Below are 11,300 nucleotides of genomic sequence, written 5' to 3' on the forward strand. Positions count from 1 at the left end.
TGGTATATTCTGTTACTGATTGTGCAATTGCAGACATTAACAAAAACAATTTCATCAAAAAGTGCAAAATGCCAGATGTTTTTTCCCCCCCAACTTACCCAGACTTAGAAGAGATGTTAATTTTCATTATTGTGCATTCACTGGCTCAATTTCAATGTCAGCATAACGTGTTAGTATAGCATAAAGACTTGAAGCCTATAGGAGTAAGTAGCCTACCTTCTTCAAATTGAATACCCCTTACAGCAACTCCAAAGCGGTCTTATTTACACAAGGTATCATGTGTATTTGATACCTTGTGTAAATAATTTGAAATATATGTGCTGGAAGAAATCTTTGGAGACAAAGTTCCACCTTTAAAAACTACCTTCAGAAGGTGCACGGATTACCGCGCTCAACCAGCGGAAGATGATACATGTATGTTCAGCGGTTATAGTTCCAATCATCTAACTTCTCAGAAAACAACGTCTCTCGTTTTAGGTTTTTCCCCCCACACGTTCATTTCAAATACACATCATACCTTCGGATGTTGCTGTATTTCTTCACTTTGAAGGAGGTAGGCTACTGACTCCTATAGGCTTCAAGCTACTTTATGCTAAGCTAACACACTATGCTAACATGGAAATTGAACCAGATAATGCACAAAAATGAAAATGAAATCGAACATCTCATCTAAGTCTGGGTAAGTCGGAAAAAGGTACATTTCCCCAAAATGTTGGAGCTTTCCTTCAATCAAGTCATATTTGAGGTGTATTGAAAAGTAGTGAAAGCAACAAGCCATCTCGTCAATACCTTCCAAAATAAATATTGCACTTAAATTAAGTTAGAAAGTAGGAAAAATGTGAAAATGTTAAATGTTACTCTGGACAAGTGTGCTTGCCAAAGTGGAAATGCAGGAAGTTTAATTTAATTTCATTCAGTTTTCTCTTCAGCCCAGTAACCTTACAGGGTTTTATCAGTATCAAAGTATATTTGCCAGCAGATTCACCAAAAGATCTGTTGAAAGATCTGTTGAAACACGTTGCAATTTCCACTGTTTTATGGGGATACAAACTGATCGACAGCTCAGGGTTTTTGTTAGCAGTTTGTAATATGGGTGTGAAAGAGGTCATGGGCAAGAGCAGGTTGCATGTAGAAACACATGTAGTGCTCATTGCATAATGACTCTGAAATCATCCAATTGCATTTTGATTCATCAAGATGAGAGGGGGATTAATTTACTGTAGGACAAGTCATGGCTGAGCCATGGTTCTGTTCTGATACGTCTAGAACAGTTCACTTGCACATGGTCTTAATAATTTTTAAAGTCTGAATATTCTTCAGAGTTTTAAAATAATGTGTACCCTCATGTATTTTAGAATGATGCCCATTAAAAACACTGCAGGCACACCATGCTAGGTACTTTTGTTCATTTAAAGTATGGTGCCAAATCTTTTCGCCAACACTTTCACTGAGGGAAATAAATACAAAGGTTATATCCTTTTCAATGATTTAATTGTCAGTGTAAAATAAAAATGTCTTTATCAATATATTACATCAATTACGATATACAAAACAATGCACATAAAACAAATACCATTGTTGTTCACAGTATCAATTAACACGTTTTACAATGATTCAATGAAATAATCTTGAAATACTACACAAATTAAACTCAATATTTCAGAATAAAAAAGTACAAAAATTAGTCATGTATTCCTCCTTAACCAGATTAAATTAAAAATCCTTCAAACATCCCAGTATAATGACGCCATCCATAAATGCTACTGTTGCCTGCTTCCTGTTCTTGATCTAAAAGAAAAAAGAAAAAAAAGGAAAATGTTTTATGTCCAGTTTTCACTAATCTTGATTATTTACCGTTTTAAATGTTGTCAAATTGAACACATTTACTTACACAATTCATGGAATTGTTCTGCTCTTATATACTGTAACTAGGTCAAAATCAAATCAATTCTAGAGGTATTCAGATCTATATTACAAAAAAAAACCTGAAAATGACTCAGAAGTATTCTCCAAAATCAAGCCAAATGTATTGAAATATTTAGAGGGATCACACACATATGATTTCAAATCCACAGGTGTTCAATTGTGTGCAGAATAAACACCACTGTGTACGTTTACATGCACACTCACATTGCGATATTATTCCAAATAAGACAATATTCCATATAAGATATGGGTAATGTAAACAGTATATTCTTATTAAATACCCTGAATAAGGCATATTCTGGTACACAATTATTATTTGGGTTACAGGAGCAGTATTTAGGCATGTACTGTATACAGCTTATTTGTAATATCCATCTCAGTCAGGGTTTTCACAGCAGTTTGCAACACATACGGTCTGAGTGTGTTGTTTATGATTAGCGCTGCTGTTACTAGGCTACCAGTGTGTTAATATGAGCAGACAGCTAGCAGTTGTCAGGGGACAGGGTTGGAAGGCCCTACAAAAAAGACAACATTTTGGATGGAGGGAAAAATTAAGAGCACAAGGGACATAACGTCACAATTTTACGTGTCAATTGGAATATAAAAACAACATCCATTTCTCGGTAGCCATGTAAACAGCCTATTTGGAATATAGTCTTATTCTGGATAATGGCAATAACCAGAATATTGTGTGCAAGTATATGTAGTCACTAAAACAGCAGATCAGATTGGTCATGATGTCATGAAGACCAAGGCACTGCCTACGGAACTGTAATTAAACTGTTAGGAAACAAAAAGCTGGGGGTGGTAAATAAAAGCCTGGCAAAGCTTTGATCCTTCCCAGGAGCACTGGTAAGTCTATTGTAGCGAACTGGAAAAACTATGGTGCAACCCAGAAACTACCAAATGTACAAGAAGTAACCAAGAGGCCAGCTACAACACAGTTGCAGAGCTCATTGGCAGAAATGGTAGGAAGTGTCCAGGGATGAACAATCTCTCACTGGGAATACTCTCTGAACACACTGTATACTGTAGCATAATGCTAACCCGTGTTCAGTAGTGTGAAATAATACTGGCCTCATTTAGATTCAATTAATCACCTCTGTGGTAACTGGTGACTTGTGCTGACTGGATATTCTGCTGGTGCTTCTCTAACCACTGAACATTAGCAGTGAGTGAAGCATTTCATTAAAGTCTTTAAAGGCCCACACACATCACCGTTCTCTTCCTGGTTTTAGTACCAAAAAGCCCACAAAACCTTGCAAAGAGCAGTGATGCAAGTCCCTAACCACCCCTCCACCTCCTGTGGTCAGCTCTCTGCATTAACATTTAGCAATTATGCCGAAACATACACCATGTCACGTAGAAAATCCTTTTACAAACTGCTCTGCAAAATAGCAGTTAGACCCTAAAATATGCATACTTCGACTGAAATTGCAATAGTTTTACTTGGATCAGCATGGAACACAAATCAAAAGCTCCAGAAAGATATGAAAAGCTCAAAAATCACTAAAAATATGTGTGCGGGCCTTCAACTTTAACTAAGTATAGTCTTTACTTAGATATACTGATGTGACACTGATGTGATGTAACTGTGTGTATTGGCATACAGTGATGATATGAACTCTTGTGGGCCTCAGCGCCACGCCCTGGCTCTTACCCTGGATACGGCGGTGGAGGGGCGTCGTGAGGCCCGATGTTGGTCATGGCCTGGTCGTAGCTGGGGAGGCCATGCGGAGGCAGGGGTCCCGCAGGCGGGCCTATGGGCTGCATGGCGATCTCCGGTCCCCCGGACAAAGGTACAGCGCTTCCTCGCCGTACAGGGCCCCTGTAGGATTTCCATATTTTATCCACTGGTAACGCTTTACTTGAACCCCTCGCCATAAGGCTGACGTAACACTGTCATACTCATGACATAACAGGTTATGTCAAATGACATAAAACTGTCATACTTTTATTGGTTTGACAGTGACATCGGTCATAACATTTACCGATGAAAGTCTGTGAAGTTTTGTTTATCATTTGACATCAACTGGCATCATCTGGTATGCCTATTTGTTATGTCATGTGTATGACAGTGTTATGTCATAACGAGGGGTTCAAGTAAAGTGTTACCAATCCTGCTATTCACCTGAAGCAAGAATTGGAACCCTTACCTTCTGTTGCTATTTTTCTTGTACTTTCTTTGACAAAAGAACCAAATCAGCAGTGCTAGGAGGACAATGGAGATCAGAGACACTCCCAGGCCAATCAGTAGAGCAGTTATATCCACTCTTGATGGACTGCTATGGGCTGTGGGATACAATGTAGACTGCCAGTCAGATAATCTGAATATAATGCATTATATTGCAAGCACAACCTTCAGCAAAAAACAACACAGCAGCACAATAAAACTTAACGCACAACACAGCAAAAAAAAAAAACACACAAAATTATTCCCTGAATGAGTGCCTGCTAAATATCTACAGATTTTATTACGAATACATTTTATTAATACATTTCATTCTTTCATTATAAAAAATGTGCAATACCAAATCAATACTAGAACCATTTTGTAGCAGTTCGAGCCATAACTTCTCAGCTAATCATGTTGCACATTATTCAGACGTTGGCCACCTCAATGTGGAACGAATGATTGATGTGAACTGGAGCAGTGTTTCTCAAGCCCGGGGCCTCAGTGATAAATGCTGCATATGCACAAAAAGGATCTTGAAAGATTATCCTTTTTCCACACAAATGTTGCGATTCATAAAAATAAACTTGGTGGGAGAATGCACACCTGTACAGAAACTAAAATATTTTGTAGACGGGAGACTGGCGACTCCAAATGCAAAGTAGTGAAATAGATAAATGCCCTACAGACCCATTTGAATACATTCATTTCACTTCATACTGTATCAAAGTCCACAGCTTTCCAATAAGCATATCCCTGGTCAGCTGAACATCCAGGCCTAAGTAGGTATTGGTCTGAAACTGCAGATTTAAACATCCAGACTGTCAACGGAAAATATATATAATAGAGCTGTCAGGTGTCACCAGCTTCTGCCAGCAGGGAAGCAGTATAGAGTCCCACAGTACAGACACATACAATTTGAGCACTATTTTATCACAGGACCCATTTGAACGCTGAATGGGAGGTCCATCAGCGTGGTTTCAATTTGATTGTGAGGGTTTTTAACCTGGGAGATATTTACATGGGATTAATATGTCTAGCCTAGCTTTAAGATGCAATATAAATGTGTGCAATCAGACAAAGTATTATCCTATCACGTCATATTTAGAATACTTGCCATGAGTCAATGAATCATCACTATTTTTAATTCCAGGCTATTGTTGTCTAACCTTTTAAATTTACCCCAGGCACTTTTTTACCCCATGTTTTGCTGCACACATAATGCACGTCTTTGTATTTAACTGCTCCTTTTAAATTTCTGGAATGTTTCAGCTCCTGTGACATGCTGCCACTCCAGAAATGTTAATCTATTGCTAATTTCACAACCATTTCCACAAAACAATATAGCCTCCATAATGAGCATCTCGATTTTACACTGAGAAGTTTCTCTTTTGCTTTGTGGTCAGACTGTCTCCCTCCTTAATTGTGAAAATTAGTGGGCGGGATACTAGTATTTAATTAACCACAAATGTCTTGATTCCATATAGGGGGAACTCTTTATAGTTATTTATGGAACTCTCTGTCACAGGTGTTTAAACTCCCATACAAATAACCATTTTGCCAGACAATGAACCCTATAACTAGATAGGGTACTTATATAGTTTCTATTGGAACTATTGAAGTGTATAATGCAATAAACACAATATGAACATGGGACTTCTTTATGGCATTCAAAGATATTTCTGACAATGTGGTTTAACAGGGTAAATAATCCCTCAAAACATGAAAAACACCAAATTAAGAAATACATCTTGGTAAAATTCTGGGATTTGAATAGGCTACTGGATGGAATGCACACACTGTGGAGCCCCAGGATCGAGCTTGAGAACCACTAGCTAGTTTAGTTTATCTTCGACTGAGTATTTACGTCTGAATTCTTTCTTACCCTCTGTGTACTGTTTCCAGAAAGCGTCCTGCAACACAAAACAAAATCTAGTTTTTCCTCCGGGTCTCAAGATACATACTGTATTAGCGACGTTGTATCATGGATGTAGTATTATTATAGTATCTAAGTGTTAATTCATTATAAATGGAATACTCAACTGTTTGTGGAATATTTTCAAAAACCTCGCGCGCTTCCTCATAGTTGCAGATTTCCTCAATGCACTCCCTCTCCAAATTTCCGGGAGTGAATATTTCAAAGTCAAATTTGTTGAACAACAGATGGCGTCCTAGGAATTTATTTGCAGCCTTCTCCTCCACAAAAACTAAGCAAATGTATCACACGTGAATACAAGATGTCTAGGGGACATTTATAAATGTATTTTACACAGGCACACAATTTAATTCAAATATCTGTATGGTCTAGGCTATATCAAGATCATTAGTCCGTTAATATCAGTGGATTTTTGGCTATCATTTGGTTATCCCATGAAATAACGATAACATCACTGCGGTAACAACCTGGGTGAGTTCCAAAATATCGAGTAGATAAAGTAAAATATAGTTCCCGGGGATATTTTACAGGTTTTGAAATATACTATTGATTTTCATAGACTTTAATAGTCTTGCCACGCAATATGCTAGAAAGGCTATTTGGCTAACGTAGTTACGTCATTTCAAAAACGGTGATACAATCTCGAATGAACCTAGTTAAACGCAATAAATATGGGGTGGTAAATTGTAAGAGCAAATGTATAACTCACCTTCAGCCGATGGGTCCTCTCGCTGAGTAGGTTCACATGCAGTGAATCCACAAAGAAGAAGTACACATAACAATAAATATAAAAGCATAGCTGTCCAAGTGATTCAAATGAGCCCAGTTTTGTGAAATTGACAGGTAATTTGTCGAACAGCGATTAGTATATGCATGAAAATCGAATATCACTGAATCGTCGATTAGAAACACGCTTTCGGTTGTAACTTGTGTATCCTTCTAGGAATGTTTTTTTTAAATAGGCTACGTGTTAGCCTACTCTTTGTGAAAACCTTACCAAGGTAGGCTATAAACAAAATAAGTTAGTAACAATTCCACAAGTGTTTAACACGATACAAGAACAAGTCCGCTCAACTAATTAAAGACAATACAAATAAAAAAACAGAAACTAAACTAGCAAGCGAGTTAAAATGATTGCGCTGTCGCTCCATTTGTGAAATAGCCCATTCGTGAAATGCGAATATATACTATATACTATACTGCATTCAGCTATGAATTCACACGAACAGATCACGACTTCAGTATCGGTAGTGTTTTTCACTTTCACTTTGCTCTAGGTGATTCACCTTGCGTGCATGCGTGATTATGGCGTCCAGTCGGGTCCATTTAACCAGAAACAGTTTTAGCTCTGCTTTAACGGATCAACACGGAGAACTAAGCATTTATTCTCTCATCAAATCCAGATCTAATCAACACGTAGAAATGGTATTAAAACAACTTAGTCGATTCGTTTCTTCCTTTATCTCTAAAATCCATAAATTTCCTAAAACCATTTAACCTAGGCTAGAGTATAGCCGACTTATCTGGACTAACTGCTTTTTTCCCTTCGAAGATAAGCAAAATCACATGAATTATTCCACAAAAACGGTAAACAGTTGACCATTACACTATTCAAACCTTTTACAACTCAATTAGTATTTTGATAACATATGTAGCTCTCAGTGATGTTTTTGAAAACATTTTAAGGCTGAATTAAAGACTGCGTGGCTCTTCTACCAATTTGGCAATGCGTTTGTGATTTTACGTATGTTAAACGCAAGATGGCAGCAAACACAAAGGTCAGCTTCTTCCAACAACTTGTGGTTAAGGACTTGTTTCATTCTTTTGTGCAGTCTCCCCATTTATTGACAGGAAGGCAAAAATATTTGTACAGTTTATTTACAGAGGATTGACTGTCATGTACATGATTGTCATTATTGTGTCAAAAAGGAAGGCTGGGCTAACTGTAGTTGCTGTTTTGATGTGCGCAGGCTCATTGACCCCCATCAGTGAGGCACCAAGACTATATTGAAACAAATAATAGTAATATCTCGACCGTTAGTCAGTTCATTAACAAAATTATTTTGTCAAAACAGTTTTTCAGTAAATAAATGTATTCTAATACTTTTAAAACAGCATAAATTGTATGTGTGCTCTATATTTTATGATACGCTTGTGGAATATTTTTTCTAGCACACCATTCATGAAGGCTCTATGCTACATTGATTTGTTTTGAAGCACAAAGTATTTTATTTTATTAAATATTGAAATACTTTGTTTATGTATTTTCATACACAGCATGCATAGGTTATGGACCACAAATTTAAAATAACTGTTGCTATGGGGTTTATTCTACAATAGCTATGTATGGTCTTGTATTGTCCATACATGGTGAAAACGGGTAGTAGTGTCATTCCACAAAATACATGTGAAAGACATACATGTGTTGTCCCATTTTATAATTGAAAGGTATGAATGAAAAGCAGTTTTATCACTGCTATCTCTCCACATATCTGAACCAACTATTCCAGTTACAGCAGTTCAAAAGGTGGACTTCATTCTTACAATCTACAAGATTCTTTCTAATGGCTCAACAAAATCCTGCATATTGCTCTGTTGAAGGTTAGCCAAAAAAGCATCATGATACTTGTAATGAAAATTCTTTACTTAAAACAATGTACCTTTTATTGTGGAGTTCCACCCTCTTCCTTAAATGTTCTTTGACAAATGCTTCGGTCAAATTATGTTTTGGCTGGCTTTTTGTTTAAGTCCCCAGCGTTTTGTCTTTTGTTTCTCTCTGTGCTCACCTTAGTTATGTTTTCTGTTCATTCATTTTGTTCATTCATTTCACCTGTGTCTCACTTCTTGATTATAGTGCACACCTGATTCTCGTTTCCCTTGTTATCTGTTCTATTTAAACCTGTCTGTTCGGTTTGTTCGAAAAAGTAAAGACTTTTAATGGAAATTCTGTGAGTTTGCTATTGGGGCCATTGTTCTGAAGCCTGACGTGTACTGTATACTTGAAAAGAACATGTAAGATGTAGCATTGCAGTTAAGCTTCATTAGCCTCGACCCAGTGACTAAGACACCACCAGCCATAGTAACAGCCCAGACCTGGCTGGAGTCATTAAGAGAAGTGTGCTGGCCGAAAAAAGTCTCTCCTTCCACAAAAATGTGAGAAGACCATGGTTTGCTCATGGGACAGACTCTTTAAAAGACATTCATGTGTGATGGCAGTAATGGGTTATTAACGTGCTCATTCAGACAATCTCACAGAACTTTCTGGTGTCTTGCTGTATACACGTCTGTTGTGTTCTGGTTGTGGTTACGTCACACTAGTGGCAGCTCCAAGACTGCCATGAGATTGGGAAAGGCTTCCCTTAGCAAGCCCTGCACTCTTAATTTCGTAAAATAAATATAATTTAATTTGCCACTTATGTCAAAACTCAGCTTGTCACAGAAACTGACCCAGATCTTGCAGCGGTGAGAATGCTATTGTAATACGGTGCGTTCTCCAGGTTATGAAGCCATGCTCCTTTGAAACAGTCAATTACACATGGGTGAGGGAGGGCCCAAGGGTTAATTACCAACCATTTTTATAGAGTGTAAATAAAGAGTGTGCTGACACACACATTCCACCACTGCACTCCATGTACCAAGGCAAACAACAGACCTGCATGCTGTGCTTATCCTAGCATAATGGCATCACTCCATTTCTCATTTAGAAAGACTTCTACCTGTCCAATATTTAATTAGGTAATCACTTCTTAACGCTAAAGCTGATTTATTGTAGTAATACAATGATGTACATTTAAGGATGAGCATTTGATGAAAATATTCAAAGACTCCAAAGAAAGTGAAGTAACTGAACTCATCTTTTTGCCCCAAAACTATGGGAAAAAATATTTGTTTAAGGCACAGGCCAGGTTCGTATGCTTCTTGAAAACTGAATAGAAATGGTGAATGAAATAGACCAATTGTTCATTAAAGGACAATAGAATACTGAACCAAATAGTCTAATCAGTATTTCAGAAAAGTAAGATCCATAGTAACCAGACACCATCAGAGGCAAAACAGCACCCAGAAGACACCTACCAAGTGACTATATGAAGTATTGTTTTGGTAGAACTTCACATATGCTACTAGCTTTGCACTTAAAAAGATGGCTGAGAGCTAGAAAATAAAGAAAATTTGTTTCCTTTCAAGTTTGAAGCAAATAAGTAAAAGCATCCATCCATTTCCTAACTGCTTAATCCTGGTCAGGGTCACGGTGGCAACAGGGCAGGCAGAGCAGCCTGGACATCCCTCACCCCAGTGACTTCCTCCAGCTCATTCCGGGGGATCCCAAGGTTGATCCCTGGCCAGCTGGGAGATATAATCTCCCCAATACGTCCTGGGTCTGCCCATGGGTCTCCTCCCAGGTGAACCTGCCTGGAACACTTCCTTATCAGATGCCCTTACCACCTCAACTGACTCCTCTCCATAAGAAAAAGATTATCCATAATACTATTCCACTGACGGCCATAACTGCTCTATATTGACAGAAGTGATTATCTGTGAAGGCTGATAATCCCTCTCCATACTCACGTCATAAATGAGTTCCCACTAATTCTGTTTAGTTATTTAAATAAGTTAACCTTTTTTGGCAGTCTTTCAGTGCCTCATATTCAAGTCCCAGTAGGTTATCCTTCTTCTCTGTCTAATGATGCACAGATATCCATTTTTGGACCTAGTATGAAAGAAATGACACTCATGTAATCTGTGTTTGAATGACAAAACATAGGCATTTTTAAAACCGACAGCATATTTATATAGAATTACTGACCTCACCCATTTAGCCTGCCCCAGTGGGCTCCTGAGATGAGGGTCCCATGCTGTCACCTGTTGCAGTAAGCCCTCCCAAAGACCAGGGGAGCTGCTGGAGCCTGCCGCCCCACCCTAGGGCCATCCGGACAAGGAACCTCTCTCGCCAATGGCCGCAGGCCCTCCGGATGAGGGTGCCTCATAGCCCGCCTCAGCGGGCTCTCCAGACAAGAGTCCCTTGCTGTCACCTGCTACCATGAGCCCTTGCCTGCCTTGAAGGACACTCCAGACAAGGGTCGCCCACAGCCCATACCTGTAGGCCCTCCAGACGAGTGTCTCTTACCACCTGTTGCCCCCCCCCGAGGCCGCAGCTTTGCCGCCCAGTCCAGAAGGCCCATCAGAGGCCATCAGCTCTGCCACCCTGCCCTGGGCTGTCACTGCAGTCTGCCACCCGGACAAGTCCTCCAGAGGTCCCCTCACAGT

The 11,300-nt window shown here is 38.9% G+C and overlaps 1 protein-coding gene across 1 annotated transcript; it reads right to left on the reverse strand.

Moving 5' to 3' along the window:
- Nucleotides 1–1,469: 1,469 nt before the first annotated feature.
- On the reverse strand, nt 1,470–11,075 carry LOC133131609 (transmembrane gamma-carboxyglutamic acid protein 2-like). Its single transcript, XM_061246981.1, has 8 exons — nt 10,976–11,075; nt 7,322–7,386; nt 6,745–6,766; nt 6,143–6,306; nt 5,985–6,012; nt 4,083–4,218; nt 3,587–3,754; nt 1,470–1,788 (listed from the first exon to the last, which is right to left on the reverse strand). Exons 1-8 carry the CDS (start codon nt 11,073–11,075, stop codon nt 1,761–1,763), a joined length of 711 nt encoding a protein of 236 aa, XP_061102965.1. The 3' UTR covers nt 1,470–1,760.
- Nucleotides 11,076–11,300: the final 225 nt, after the last annotated feature.

The sequence above is a fragment of the Conger conger genome, chromosome 6 (genome assembly GCF_963514075.1).
Source record: "Conger conger chromosome 6, fConCon1.1, whole genome shotgun sequence".
Taxonomy (NCBI): domain Eukaryota; kingdom Metazoa; phylum Chordata; class Actinopteri; order Anguilliformes; family Congridae; genus Conger; species Conger conger.